Raw genomic sequence first — 16855 nt, forward strand, 5'->3', positions numbered from 1 at the left:
AATGCCATCACTGTGTTCGTCCAACTGGGAATATTTTCTACCAAATTAACAACTAATATTGTTCAGTTAGGAGTATTTTGTAACTTTTTGAAATTAAAGATTTCGAAGTTAGTGTAGGGTATTTCGATTTTTTTGTGTTTCTCAAAGCCTCCCTTCATATTGTGCCAAGTGTCAAAGTTAGTCCAGATGCCAAATTTTGCACAGTTTGGACAATTTTTGACCCCTACCAACTTCAATTGAAGTTTTTGTAATTGGAATCATGGAAAAAGATTAGAAAGAATACATAAAAAGGTAGAACTTTCGAACTAGCTATTAGCAAATAACAACTCATACAATTTTAAGGGAGAAATCTTAGTGTTTGAATAAAAATACATCTATTTCTTGAAAAATACGAAGTAAGTGTTTTAAGGTATTTTGTTCCTAAAATCCCCTATTTGTAATAACATTTTTGCTGTATGCTGTAAATCATACATCTTTTGCAGTTTTTCAAATGTCCTTCAACATCTCTGTAACGGTTGAGATGGGATGGATTCCTGTTATGTTATGTGTAGAACGATTTCTGATAATTAAATTAAAAGTTTTCCTATCCATTGCTGCGGAAGAACGTTTTTGTATGTATAATGATGAAATATAGCTACATTTCATAAGACTTCAGTGCTACGTTAATATTTACCTTGTTTAGAAAGTATTTATCTCAAAATGTACATTTTATTAATAAAACTTGCAAAGTTGACTTTTTTAATAAGTGTTACATTCTGAGCAGTTCATCAAAGTTAATGTTCGTGTACATAAGAATAATGGTAATACAAAAAAATGAATAATTTTTCAACACGCTTTTCAAAAATACAGAATTTTACCGCATTTACCGCATCACCGCGCGGTTCAATGCGGTAAATGCAGTGCGGTTGCGGTAAGCGGTGAGGTTTTATTATTTTTTTGCGGCTGCAGTGCGGATTATCCATTTACCGCCCACATCCGCACCGCGACGAACCCTATTTTTAACTATGCAGGTATGCTTGAGAGGGTGTTTCATGAAACTTCGAACAGCAACCAGTTCATTTTGCGAACTATTCCTGCCCTGGCCTTGACCCTATTCTCACGAGTAATGACAGTGATGACAATCGAGTTGTCAATTAAAATGCCAAGCGACATCATCTGGCGTAAATGTGAAAACTTTTATGTGATATCCATATCACTTAGGAATATGAAGTGATATAATGTGAACATAGTATTACGTAATTTAAACATTAGTAGAAAACACATTCAATTTACATAGGATTGGAAAGATACCATTCCTGTAACAAGAAATATTGAACGCTTGAATTTGAAGGTTGACAAATGCACAATTGAATTCAATTAATTCACGTACCCGATGTTCTTGTTTCTGAACAATATAATAATAATGTTAATTAATAATGAAAGGTGCAACTGTGGTTCTCGTGTTAAATTGATCAAATTTCATAGGAAAATCATATTTGGTTCCGAGAAATATAGCAAAGGTATCTGGTAAGCTAGTATCATCGTACTAACAGACAACCAATTTGTTTGACTTCTTGATTCTATCAGTGTAACAATTAAGATACAACCTACAAAGACCCATTGGCAATTTAGAATAGCGTTTCTTAACGCAATCGCCACTTCAATTAAAACTTCATTATTATGTAAATTAAAATCCCTCCAGCCTCCCTCTGTTCCATTCCACCATTCAGGGATAATCTCTTCCGACGATCGGTTTGTCAGCTTATCAATATCAGCACAAGAAACTATGCCCTCTGTTCCTAGCAAAGATGACCATCCACTGAAGCATAAAAATGCCTCCCCCGTGCACCGTTTGTTACACCGTGGGACAACGACGTCGGCCGCTAAAAGCGGCAAATTTCCCTCATACACCGACCGATAATAGCTTTTTCCGTTTCCGAGATGCTCCGTTCAACTCCAACCGCCAACTTCCGACCGTATTAAACTCGTTCCGAAGAGCGGCGAGCCGAATCATAAAATCTGTCATCATTATGATGCGGATAAAAGATAAACTTATTTTGCGCTCGTTTTCCGTATTTAGAATAGATTATCTTCAATCTTCCCTGGTTTGGCGGTTCGGAGAGGAAGGCGCTAGCCTCTTAAGCTACTAGCTACTAGGTTCAAGCTTTAGTCAGGAAGGATTCTTGGTGGTCTGTAGGATTGTCTAATACATAAAGAATCGGTTGCGAAGTCCGTCGAAACAGGAGGTTAAGTTCCGCAATGGAATGTAGCACCAAGACTTTGTTTTGTTTTTATCTCCGGAGTACTTTAGTTTCTGTCACCAGACCACGGCTACCGTAGAAATGGTTTAAATGTGCATTTTGTATTTCGTCGCTGTTGTGCTATCTTATGACAAACGCCATTTTGGGGTAAACTGAGTTAGATATGCAACATTACTAATCTGAAAATTCTCTACAAAATGGCGTTTTCAGAATTTTGAAATTTTGCTTGGTTACTGAGTTATAGCGAAAAAAGTGATGAGAAATTGTCAGTTTTTTGCTTTAAATCACTGTATCTTGGGGTTCACTTAAGTAATGTAGAAGTTTTAGATGTTTTTATATGTAAAAATGTCTGAGGAACACAATGGCATAATAATTTTTTTTTTTTAAATATATGTATTGCGAGAAATATGCAGTTATATTTTTAAATTGGCAATATTTCATGTTTGGCAACACTGTAATTAAAAATTACTATTTTTTCTAGATTGTTTGCTCAATTTCCTTCAAAATGCATCTCATCGATTGTTTCTAGGCCGAATAAAGCCGAAGATATTAATAAATGTTAATAATTTATGCTTTTTTTCTATGGAAAATTTTCCAAGCACAAATATGACACGCCATACAAATTTTGCCATCAATACACACCTACGACACGTGTGAGTGCGACTTTTGTTTACATTTATAGTGAAAACTCGCAACATAGTCGACCGAACTTCATGATATTTGAGAGTTTAATACAGAATAGATTGAAGCATTAATTGTCTTCTTTGAATTGTTTTTACCATTTATAAGTTTCAAGATATTCAATCTCAAACTTTAAAAATCGTTTTTCTCGAAATGTGCTAAATGGCGCTTGTCATAAGATAGCACAACAGCGACGATTTGGGGTTCTCTATGCTTATTTAAAACACGATTTGTACAAAGTAGCTCGTTATAACGGTTTGACAACACACAAAATTGCGGGGGCGTTCTGACTGGCATTTCTCTCTGACCCAACCGATCGACATCATCCTTCGACAAGCTATGTTAAAATAGAATAGAATCCGACCGATGTTTGGAATCTGCGCTCCAAGGTAAACTTTCGCACGTTGACTGATATTATCAGTGAAATCTAATTGTGAAATAATTAAACTGAGTTGGATGGATGGGTCGTGAAATGAGATTTTTTATGGGCTGGATTGGTGATGGTGCAAATTTTCTTAAATTATAATAATGCGATATTTTAAATGAGACTATTTTTAATATCAATTATAATCAAATATATATTAGAAAACCCAAAAAAAGAGCTAGGAATTAAACCATATTTATGCAACACGTTTCGAATAGCCAAATTAACCTTCTTAAATTAGTGAGAAAGATAACGGACCAAGATAAAGTGAAAATTATTGGCAGCCAGAATGTGAAGGAATCAATATCAACCTTTTTAATTATTATTGCAAAAATGTTATCAAAATCTCTGCATATTAAGTGTCCAAAGTTTTCATTCGCGAATCACACACACAGGAAACTATATGGGTCGTTCAGTTGCATACTATACTCTAATGCAAGATGCAAAACTAAACTGAATCGATATGTCAATCCTTTAAAATCCTTGCCACGATAAACGAAACGAAACAATGTTGCCACCCACAAAAAAACAGACAGCCCATCAAGTTTTTTTTCTGTTTGCCTCTATCTCACCGTTTATGTGTTTCAATTTCTAGCAACAAATGCAAATGCAACATCCATCAGCAATACATCCAGCGTCGATGCATGTCTCAGCCGGACTGCCAGCGAACCATTTTTTACCAAGTCCGGCCTTGGCGAGTCCAGTTGGCAGCACCGGTGGCAGCCAGCCGCCTAATCCGCCTCTGGCCGCCAATGCTCCCTGTTCAACACTGTTCGTTGCTAACCTGGGACAGTTTGTCTCCGAACACGAGCTGAAAGAAATATTCGCTAGGTGAGTTACGGAAGCCGCGCTCTACCGCGATACTACCAGCCCCTGTCCGCGTCCACTCCATGGTTTTCCCCCGGAAACATCCTTGGCATTGTCCCCAACATAAACCGCTTAAACGAAATTTGATTTAATCAGTTTTTCGATTCGCGATCGCTAAGCCTTTCCTCAGTTATCGGGTTTCTTTTGATTTATAGATTTGGCGGTGAACCGGTTGTTCGGATTTTTTTTGCTTCTGTTGGAATCTTTTACTAAACTCCGTTCCAATTTTCCATTCTGAATCGATTCGTCGTACGGTAAAGGTTTTTTTTTATATTTGTTGAAATGTTTTGTAAGTGCATCCAGATTCCGAACTATCCCGAATGGATGAAGCAAGAAAACCGTCAAGTCATTCACATAATCATCCACAGCTCTAAGCTCGATAAAGAAAAAAATCGTTATTTGCACTTCGTTTGCACTTCTTGTCTAGCAGTTAAATCATTCCATCAGCAAGTTCCCTGTGTATGTGATTTGTTTTTTTTTTTCAACTCCTTTTAGTTAATTGAATATCCCAATTAGAACCACAACCTTAATTTCTATTCTATCGTTGAATTGCACTCGTTCTGAAGAATGTATCTTGTATTTATCTATTTGTCATGTTTCAACACTATGCTCACCACAAACAAAACTGCTCTCCTGCAACCACCACCCATCATCACCAATCAACCAACCAACCAACCAAAAAACAACCAATCAATCGTCCACGAATACCCCACCAACAGTCTGCCTGGCTTTAGTCGCCTTCGTATGCACAGTAAGGGCACCTCAGCCGCTGCTACTACTGCTAGTACTACTTCTGCTACCATCACTACCACTTTCAATACTAACGCCGCTGTCCAAGGTAACAACTATATCAACCACCTCAACAACATCAACAACAACAACGTCAGCAACAATAGCCCCACCAACAACGTTCCGGTCGCTTTCGTTGAGTTCAAGAATGTGACCAGCGCTGCTGCTGCTATGAGCGCCCTCCAGGGCAAGTATCTGCTCTCGTCGGATCGTGGCGCCATGCGGATCGAGTTCGCAAAGTCTAAAATGGCAGCTGATCTTCCCGCCCATCACCTATACCACGTGCATATGCAACAAAGAGAAGTATGAAGCCGCTTGTTTTCCCCTCTTTCATTTTACAGTGAGCCCTTCCCGTAGTATATAGATGTACTAACTAGATGTGTAGATAATATCGTTAAACATGCTGCACTTTTTTGTTCACAATCTCGTTGTTCTATCTAGTTTGTTCGATTCAAACTACTGCCGTTTCTAATCCTCTTCGTATAATGTAAATACAGTTTTTTCGGTGGAGGCGGTAAGTGTATTGCGTTGAAAAGGTTAGAAAGCAACATAATATTCGAACTATAATACTCTCAAAGAATCCGTAATATTGTAGCTAACAGAAGAGGTAATTTTCGGACATATTTTTTAATCCTACAACGGTTTCGTAACATTTTATATACGTAAACAACAAAATGCTCTAAAATGACTAATTATCATCGAATTTATAAAAAAAATGCAAAGTTTTTATTTTAAAATTTATCTTAAAGCAGCTCGTGCAAAATTATTATATTATGTAATAATTCATTGTTTTAGAACAAATCCATGAAATACGATAAAATACCTCCATTTTTCCAAGAATGAAGAAATATATTAACAACTTTGCGACAACCTGTCGGCATACGCCTTACCTCAGGTCAAGAAAGATAATTGGATTGTCTTTCTAACAAATTATGCGTTGTGTTCTATTTCTATCTAAGGAGAAAAATTCCAGTGAAAAGCAAAAGATCGAAAATTACAGCGCTTCGAAGCGCATTTCATCTACCAAGAATAATGGTAACTTAAAATTTTAAACTAGATTATCTTGATAAGTCGTTTTTTTCGTGATCACGATTGCGGAAAAACTACTCAACTCGCATTATTTTGCTTTTTCATTTTTTTCCCATTGCTCGTAATTAGTTAATGTCGTAATATTTCAAAGCAGCGGTTCTCAACCTTTTTCGTCCCGCGGACCCCTTCGCAATTACTCAGAGTTATTTTCAGTCTGTTACAAAAAAGATCCTTCCGAGATAAATAATTTTCTTCGCGGACCCCTGGTAATTAAAGGGCGAACACGAAATTATTGCGGCACCGAAAATGTCATGCCAATTTTCTTATAATGTTTAAAATCAAACCAAAATTTTAGGGTAGTGTTATACATATATTTACTTCAAAAATCAAAAGAAAAGTTAATCGATGGAGCCTTGAGTGTAAAATTGAACGAATTTTCGCTTGATGTGCTCCATCAAAGTCTTTACAGTGTCATCCGGTACCAGTTTCTCAGTTTTTTTTCCATTTTCTTAACATGTCCTTCTCGTCTTTGACTGTCTTCTTGCTCTTCCGAAGTTCCCGCTCCATCATTGCCCAGTACTGCTCCACCGGGCGCAGCTCCAGACAGTTTTACTTCGCGGCGGATCCCAGGTTGAGAATCGCTGTCTTAAAGCATCGATTTTTTGGGAAAAACTTTCCCTTATGCAGGAACCAGGGATGCATGAAGCACAGCACGAGAACCTAAAGCGGCCCTTACACGTTCAATACTTTTGCCAATACACAGTATTGACGATATTGTTACAATATTGCAATTTCATTTAAAATCCACATCGTCAATACAATTTCTTCCATTACATGTACAATACTTTTGTCAATCCTTTCCACTATTGTCAAAGATATTGAACGCGTAATCGCGCTTAACACGAGCTGAACCAACCAAAAGCAATTAGCACTAACACCGCTCGTGCTAGATATCCTTCGTGCCCGAGCTGTAAGATTCGAAGAGCTACCACAACGCGTTAGCACGATAAGCTGGCACCACGAGCGGTAAACTTGCCGGATGAGCTAGAACGGTGCAGTAAACTATGGAACGAAAGAATAGGACAAAGCAAGAAATGTACGTTGGAAAGTGCGCGACAAATTGCTGCAAAAAAACGCTTTTAATCCACCTAACAGTGTGATGAGACATTTCTTATAACTCTTATCACTCTCTTCGGATATTATATCGTTTGAGAACATTTAGAACTTGATGCTTCGCGCTGTTTTTGATAACACATACTACATGGGATTGTGGCAGGACACAGAGAATCGCTCAAATCAGCACAGGACAACATCAGTGCTAGAAATCTCAAACCAAGGCAATGGGAAAGCGAAAAAATGGCCCATAAAATAGACATACAAACGAATTATTGCTAATGCTCTGTTAATAAAATATCTAAATTCCTCAATCAATGCATTGTGGTGGGAAAACTGAATTTTCCTAAAGGGGTTATGTATATTGTACTGAGCCAAAAAATTGATTTTTTTTTGAATCGAAATGAAGTTTATAATTTACTCAAATTTCTAACGCGACTGAGACCTAAAAATCAACGCTTTTTCTGGAAAAAAGCGACACTAGCAGTGACACCATTCAAAGAAAATCAACAGTGAATATTTCCAGACTTGGTTTTATTTCCTATTTAAGAACTATTGTGGTTTTTACACCCTAGATTGCATGATTCAGTGATCGAAACCCAAAACTTCATGAAGTATTTGAAATTATTAAATTAAAATTTGTGTTTGCTATTGAAATTGACAAAATGATAGTATCACCCCTTTGACGATTGTTTACTTTTTCGGTCCCACCTATCAGCATTGAAGTATCGCCCTTACGTTTTTTTTACAATACCAATTTTACAATTGGTGGGGGTTTGGTGAAAATCGATCTAACTGTCCAAACGGCATAATTCCGAAACCGTAATTTTTGAAGTTTTAAAATTATGCAGAATAATTTTTTCAGTTCGTGTTTTTAGCGAATTTGTTGAGACTTTATTGTAGTCATGAATATTAACCTGAGAAAATTCGTGTTTTTAGCGAATTTGTTGAGACTTTATTGTAGTCATGAATATTAACCTGAGAAAATTCACCATAAATACTTCTTGGACGATATACCGCCAAAATTATTTTATCAAATGATGCGCTGTTTAACGTTTGTAAAAATAAAAACCTGTTTTAATCCATCTAGTGATGCAATTGTGCTTGTCTCATTTGTCCGGACTACGATTCCATGGCTGGTTATGTTCAATACAATGGTGGAAATGAATATTACATGTTCAGTACGATTTGCACATACATACAATGGATCGACAGCCACGATCTTGCGATACTATGTGATACTGAAACATCGCTTGAAACCAGCGGCGGATCATGTAGAAAGATCCGGGAGGTCCAGGTCCTGCCGAAAATTTTCAACTTGTTAAGAAATTTTAAACTAGTTTTAATTTTAAAGTAGCAACCCCTCACTGCACACTCCCTCCGGGCCGGTATGATTGACGATTTTTAGAGTGATGGCATAACCTTTCTATATGAGAAAAGCAAAAAGGTACAAAAGTCCAAAAAAGTCAATTTTTGTCAAACATGTCAACAGTTTTTTCGGCATTTAATTAGCAAGGGACTGGAAGGTGAAGTATATTTTTCAATATTTAGAGCCATAGTACTCAAGGGAGAGCAAGGTGTTGAAAGGAGAAAGTTTAGAAAAGCGTGGAAGGATCATATATGCAAGCTTAGAGCTCACCGGCGACTTAACCCTTTGTCTGCTGCCGTAGTGGTCAGGGTCTTTTGGCATTAGAAATGCGAATCACCTGAGTCTACGGCATGTCCGAACAAGCGTAAAGTAACTTGTTACTTCATGCTGTCGGAACCGACAGCATGAAGTAACAAGTTACTTTACGCTTGTTCGGACATGCCGTAGACTCAGGTGATTCGCATTTCTAATGCCAAAAGACCCTGACCACTACGGCAGCAGACAAAGGGTTAAGTCGCCGGTGAGCTCTAAGCTTGCATATATGATCCTTCCACGCTTTTCTAAACTTTCTCCTTTCAACACCTTGCTCTCCCTTGAGTACTATGGCTCTAAATATTGAAAAATATACTTCACCTTCCAGTCCCTTGCTAATTAAATGCCGAAAAAACTGTTGACAAATTAACTCAATAGGTCGTTAACAAAAATGGTTAACAAAAAAAAAAAAAAAAGAAAAAAAAAATTTGTCAAACATGTTTCATGCATTTTAAAGTCATTTGGCATCAAAAATACAAATTTGATTTTGAAAATTTTTCATTTCAGTTTATATGGGAATTTGCTGTGTGATTGCACTCTTCAACTCGTTATCCGGAGCCGGAAGTCCAATCAATAAAAAATTCAAAAGCAGCCGATGGGAAGGTTGTACCTTTCATTTGAGACTAACTTTATGCAAATCGGTCCAGCCATCTCTGAGAAACAGAGGTCACATTTTTTCCACATACACACATACACACACAGACATTTTCCGATCTCGACGAACTGAGTCGATTGGCATATGACACTCGGCCCTCCGGGTCGAGATTAGATTGACGAATTTTAGAGTGAATGAGAAAGGCAAAAACATTTTTAGCAAATGTTGAAAGTTATGCATTTTTTGGTGCATTCTATGTTGCATAGACATTAAATCAATTTTAACTTCGCTTCCTGTTAAATAAAGACCCTTATTACAGTACATCTCTACAAAAACAAGCTCAATTTGAAAATAAATCTGAGGATTATGATTGATTACAGAACTCTGGAATTTTCTATTGGAATGTTTTCAGGCAGGAATTTGATATTGATGCTATTACACAACTGTGAAATCAAGACCAATAGATCAGTTACATATCAGGACCCCATTCCGACAATTTATCAAAAGTCCTCATGATGTTTACAACAACAGGTTATCAATCTACGGATCAGATAATTGTTATTGTAATATTGAATTAATTCAATCAGCATCAATAAATTTTCAACTTCAATCCAATATTTTTTTTGGGTGTGGTGGGGGGGGGGGGTTGTGTGGTGTTAAACCCCAAAACCTTCTCTTGTCAACGCCGTTGCTTGGAGTTATTTACTTCGCTTTCATTTTCCGAAATGTTTCAGATCGATCCGATGGTTATAAATTAGAAAAATTGCAGTCAGAAGGTTCGCACAAATGAACATTTTTGTACTGATAAGTTATCAAGATCCTTCCAGACAACTTGGAAGTGTTCGGTGATTATTTCTAGCGGTTGTAGATAGTAAAATGAAATACAAAATTCGTTTTAACGAAATAATGTTTAGCTAATTTCAATGGATTATTACTATATTGAACAATAAATAGGCGACAAAGAGTAATCAACAAACAACAAGTCATAACTTTTAAAGTATTCAAAATAGATATTTAAAGTCTTTAGTAAAGTTATTCACAAAAGTAAGAGCTACAAATTTGCTGAAGACATCATTTCGATATAATCACTTCCAAGAAAATTTGTGAAAATATCTCACTCATAGGGGGATTAATCAGCAAAACCTTAATACCAAAAGAAAGGGCATATTACCTCCATTAAATTCTCCGAAGATACTATTGCCCTAAAATAAGCCGTTTTGGCGTTAATAATAGATTACATGTTTTTGGTCATATTGCTGGCAAAGGGAAATGATAAAAACCTTTCGTCCGCATTCAATGTTAAATCGTCGCTGTTGTGCTATCTTATGACAAACGCCATTTTGGGGTAAACTGAGTTAGATATGCCACATTACTTGTCTAAAAAATCTCTACAAAGTGGCGTTTACAGAATTTTGACATTCTGATTGGTTACTGAGATATAGCGAGAAACGTGCTGAGAAATTTTTGATTTTTTGCTTCAAATGACTGTGTCTGGGGATTGGCTCAAGTTATCTTTATGTATGAGATGTTTTTATATGTAAAACTATCTGATAAACACAATGGCATAATCATTTTCGAAACAAAAATGCGCGAAATGTGAGAAAAATGCAATTTTAGTTTTAAACTGGAAATATAGCATATTTGGCAACACTGTAACCAAAAATAACTATTTTTTCTAGAATCCCTGACTCATTTCCTTCAAAATGCCTCTCACCTATTGTTTATAGACCAAATAAAGCCAAAGATATGAATAAAAGCTAATAATTGATGATTTTTTGTATGGAAAATTTTCCATGCACGATTATGACACGCCATACAAATTTTGTCATCAATACACACCTATGACACGTGTGAGACCGACTTTTGTTTACATTTTTAAAGAAAACTCACAATGTAGTTAACCGATTTTCGTAATATTTGAGAGATTAATGCAGAATAGATAGAAGAATAATTTGTTTTCTTTGAATTGTTTATACCATTTATAAGTGTCAAGATATTCAATCTCAAACTTTAAAAATCGTTTTTCTCGAAATGTGCAAAATGGCGCTTGTCATAAGATAGCACAACAGCGACGAAATATCTCTTTTGATAATAGTTCGATTTCAAAAATCTATAGCTTGTTCGAAAGGTATTCGTTAAATCTGTCTAAAAACATATAAATTGTAAATCTATATTGTCAATTTCGGCATATAATTCAGAAAAACTGCAAAAAACGCCATTTTTACGCATTCAAACATTCATATCTTGGAAACTAAACATCAGAATCAAAAACAAATTAATAGCGTTCATACTGTTTTTTAGTTCTTTCATTTAAAATTGGTTTGGATAAGATCGGTTCAGCCATTGCTGAGAAACACGAATGAGAATTTGTCCGTTACATACACACACACACACACACAGACATTGTCCCAAATCGTCGAACTGAGTCGATTGGTATATAAGACTCGGCCCTCCGGGCCTCGGAAAAAATCTTGAAAGTTTGAGCGAATTCTATACATTTCTTTTATAAGAAATGTAAAAAAACAATGCAAACATTATTACTCACACTAACGCGTTGTATTTTTTTCTACTTTGCTATAGCTCTGTGCAGCGTGCTAGCTATCACCGTGCTAGTGACAGCTCTCGCTCATCGGTGCTCGTGCTACTTGCTAGCTCAATGAACGTTGCTCTGGCACATTATATGCCAGTACACACGAATAGCACACAGTGCAGCACCGTTCTTGTGCATGCCTGCCTACAACAATGGATTTTTTTGAGTTTTGGGGTTTTAGTTGATCTGTTGGACTTCCATCGTGATCACCGAAGTCTCTTAAATAAAAAAGGATTGAGGAAAAAAGCCATAACATCGCCAATTATTAATATAACTAATATATTATTAATATGCACTGAAGAACATACTTTCAACATACTATAATTTTGATGTAATCAAATAATGGTTTTATACCTTTACATAAATTCAAACTTTTTTAGAATTTTTCGCGCAAAAATGTATGGACTTTGCTATTCGTTTTCTTTTCATCAGAATCCGACACGAACTTAGTGACAAGACTAAGCTAACGCCGGATTGACGCTAGCTGCAAAAAATGAAGTCTTCCTGAGCAAACCCCTTGTCTAGCGCAAGAAAAGAAGTTCTGTTAAGCTGATGAGAATTAATGAAATCGAAATTTGCCAATGCAAGATGCCTTATGTTATATTTATCACTAAAGAGAAAAATTTGATTGTTTTTCTCTGGACAAACTAGAAGCAAGCCGCAAGTTATGGAACAGAACCAATGTCATAATGGTCTTAAGATGATGACGAATTAAGTGGTGTTTGGTACATGGTAAAAGAGAGGGTTATTAATATTTATTGCAAGTTTTATACTATCAAGCGTACTTAATTTAAAGCTAGGAAATACACAAACACTAATATACAAATCAAATTCACAGATGAATATTGTGCGAATTATCATAACAAATCATACATTTGGAATCTAACTGACATTTTTGTATTGTGGCCAAAGCCTTGATATCGACGACATTGGGTCAGATTTTGAATACTGTATCCATCTTGTCTAATCTTCCTCATTTTGCTGTTGAAAAACTCTAGGTAAACCTCGAGCTATCAAATTTTGTGACCGAATCGAACGAAGGTTCAAGCCAGATTGACGGTTTGAGTGGTGCTTTAATGCAAACGGGTTATAGATCTTTATTGTAAGATTTTAGTCATTTGTACTACCACGCATACACACACACAAAAGCTAGCTAACACCGAAGACTGCATATTAAGAAGACTGATAACTCTTTCATTCCTCCATACAAAGAAAAAGCGACAGAGGCTCCAGCGCCTCTACTGGAGGAAGGTAGGAATCTTAATGTAAAAGTGTATATGTGTGCATGCATTACTATGGGAAGTACCACCTTTATCCGCAAGTGGCGTTGCTGTTAATGTCTCCAGATTCTGGACAGAGTTGCCAGTCTTCTTGATATGCAGTCTTCGGTAACACCCAAACACTGATATACAAATCCAATTCACAAGTGATTTTTGTGCTTTTTAACATTCTAAAAACAAAGGTACGCATCTTTGCAACTACTTTCCTACAGTTTTAATCAAATATCTAATTCTACGCACAAAATTAATATTACAACTTGCTCAGCAATGTTGGAACTTGTACATTTCTACACTAGTTCCTTGCTTGATAGTCTTCATAACTTTGACAATAAAAATGAAAAAAAAAATTCTGAATTCTGCGCACATAAAAAACTCTAACATAAACGTATTTCTGTATTACATTCGTACCCAAGACAAGCTATTAGCGGCCACCGCCAACATGATCGGATAATGCATTTGCTTTAATGGAAGTTTAAACATCAATTTGATTTATCACAGAAGATGTTTGCAAATAAAATAAACCACAACAGAATAATAAGGATTTCAACTATCGCTTAGTAACATATGTACCAGAGAAAACCGCTCTAAGGCATAACTATTTGAAAATTCTGATCGAAAGTTATTCTATCTCAGGCGCGTGCGCCGAATTTTCTCAATGTTGATGCATTTTTAACTTTTTTTAAATGAAAAAAAAAATAGCAACCGCTCAAATTTTGAAGACTTTTCGAAGCCCTGAGGGTAGTATCTTGTACACCAATCGACTCAGATCGAAAAAGTGGGACAATGGTTTATCGATGTGGAATCTTCAAAAGACACCGGCTGGCTGTTAGTTGTGTTGGGTTGTTACTGAGATACTTCGCAGTGCGCATAGTTCGTCTTCAAAGCGATCCTTCTCAAGACTCGACGTTTTACTCCTATACATATGGCTACGTCCTCTATATTGTCGCCTGTTTTCTTACCAGGTTCTATCAAAATCCCAAACAGGTTCAGTCAGAATCCTGAGAGTATCAGAAACCGAACTCGGTCTAATGACATTTTATGTAACAAGATGACTCACAGCATTCCAATGAGTTGGTAGTTAGTAAAGTTCAAATCGTCAAACACCGAGCCAATTTTAAACGTCTCACAGAGGAGTATTTGACCGAGAAAGCTGGCCGAAAGTCGAATTTTCAAAAACCGTTATCAAGGACATTATATTATATCATAATATTCCCTAGTAATTTCTGCATTAGATGGCAACTACGTTGCGTGTATTTACTAAAGTTTGACAACACTGTTAACTGTCAAAGGTAGGGGTTTTTAATAGATTTAGTTAGCTGTGAAACAAAATGATGTTTTTATTGAACCATAGCGCTTCAAAGTGCTTCGGCACCAGCTGAGTCATTTCGAAACACAGTTGAAGCAACATATGTAGTTCAATTCTGCACGAAAACAAATCGATTCGAAGCACTTTGGTGCGCTCTGGTTCAATAAAACCATCATTTTGTTTCACAGCTAACTAAACCTAAATCTTGCCAAGAATTACACATTATTTCGAAAAGAAATATCCTTGTAAAAGTTTGAACTTAGCACGGACAATGTAATAAAAAAAGGAAAAAATGTCAAATTTTTCAAATATCTCACATTCAAAATGGAGCAATTATGCGCAAGTTTTTTTTCATCGATCTAGTAGTATTTGGATTAAACTTAATCAGGGCACAACTTAATCAGAGCTTTCACTGGGACGGAATGGGAACATGAATTTTTCAATTTTGAAAAGTGAGAAAATGGCTGATTTTTTTCCTTGCTTTTAAGTTTAATAAGACTAATATTTTTTATAGCATATGGATCCATCTACACCAAAATGTGACCCCGACCGTGGTTTATTTAAAAAATAGGATATTTGAGTCAAAACAATTTGAATCCAACCAACCAACAAAATTTTCACCCTAGTGAGAAATTTTGGTTTTTACCAAATTTTCCTCCTTAGGGTGAAATATAGCATAGCAATTTGAATCACTAATGTTTAGAAAATTTTGTTTCCACGCGCAGCTTTAAATCAGCCAGGAGTATTAAAAAACCCTACCTTTGACAGTGAACAGCGTTGCCTAACTTTAGTAAATACACGCAACGTGGTTGCCATCTAATGCAGAAATTACTAGGGAATATTATGATATTATATAATGTCCTTGATAATGGTTTTTGAAAATATGACTTTCGGCCAGCTTTTTCGGTCAAATACTCCTCTGTGCGTCTGTTGAAAGATCTATTGAACGTTATCCAATGAAGTCATTGAACAATTCTCAAACATACCAAAATGCTGATATTGTATATTAACATTGGCCAAAACGCTCATACAAATTTTGAGTCGTATCGCCTAATTTCCGAACTACGTGCGGAATGTGCAAATTGAGCCAATTTATTCTTTTTGTTACAGTGCCTTTTCGACTTCTAATATGAGCCAGGTTACGAAATGTTTCTTAGTCTTGCACTAGTTATGTAAAGATGTGGGAAACGTACATCTTTAAGGGGGCGTCTGGTGTAGTGGGCAAAAAAAATCGACGTCTTTTGACCTCTAGAATATTCTCCCGCAATATCGGTAGCCACGCGGAACTTCTTTTTTTTAAACAGCCATGCTTTCCTCGCGCGTATTTGCAGATTTCAATCTGTCAGCAACAATTTTTGAAAAAATACAGTGTAAACATTCTGGACTACCCAAATTTTCAAGAGAAAATACCCAATGGGTCATTTTGTACAACGTTTTTTTTCGTGATGCAATTTGATATAGCACACCCTTTAATGGCGCTTTTCTCGAAACTGCGTTTTTCAAATTGACAAAAATTTAAAAGCAACTGAGGCTGTGAACCATTTGGCTATTTTTTAACCTTTAGTTAAAATTTGACAGTTCGAAAGTTATTTTCTCTTGAATGGAAAAAATTAACCGAGAGAGCGAACCATTTCAAAAGTTGACATATGGATAGTTATTTCGAATTGACAGCCGCGATAACCACAAGATGGTAGAGGTGTGAACATTTGTCGATATTTTGAAAATTAGTTTTTTTCTTATTACATTAAGTATGATAGTCATAGCCTCGAAAAGTAAACATCCACATCATGAAATAACCCAAACAAATCTTAACACAACACGTTATCGTTTTCATCTTTATCCCTTAATTTTGTATTGAAAAATATTGACAACCTCAATTAGGTACAGAAAATGTTTCCACCATTTTATTCTGCATCATGGGCAACATTTTACCATCGAGCTGTCAAATTTAACTATCGCTCTGTCAATTTTAATCATGCTCCAGAGTAGGGTTATTTTGCAAATAAATTTCGAAGTGTCAGATTTTAACTAAAAGTTAAAAATTTCACCAAATGGTTCACAGCCTGAGTTATTAACCGAAGAGAAAGTAAGCAATGCGATACTCTCCATGCACATAGACCCTACTGAAAACTTTCCCGAGATGAATTAAATTCATATGATTAAGTCCTAAAACCAACTTCCAAAATGCGCATTGAAGCAAGACGGATACAGGTGTGCACATTTTTTTTCTGTGTGTAAGTGCGGTTGTCATTTTTCTTTG

At 36.1% G+C, this 16855-nt stretch overlaps 1 protein-coding gene across 1 annotated transcript in view; it reads left to right on the forward strand.

Moving 5' to 3' along the window:
• Window positions 1-16855, forward strand: part of LOC131683770 (U1 small nuclear ribonucleoprotein A) — a 592476-nt gene that overhangs the window by 561019 nt on the left and 14602 nt on the right. The window contains exons 7-8 of the mRNA XM_058966045.1: window positions 3941-4176; window positions 4932-5304. Coding sequence (XP_058822028.1) covers window positions 3941-4176; window positions 4932-5304 — 609 coding nt within the window. The remainder of the gene's footprint in view (window positions 1-3940; window positions 4177-4931; window positions 5305-16855) is intronic.

The sequence above is a fragment of the Topomyia yanbarensis genome, chromosome 2 (genome assembly GCF_030247195.1).
Source record: "Topomyia yanbarensis strain Yona2022 chromosome 2, ASM3024719v1, whole genome shotgun sequence".
Taxonomy (NCBI): Eukaryota; Metazoa; Arthropoda; class Insecta; order Diptera; family Culicidae; genus Topomyia; species Topomyia yanbarensis.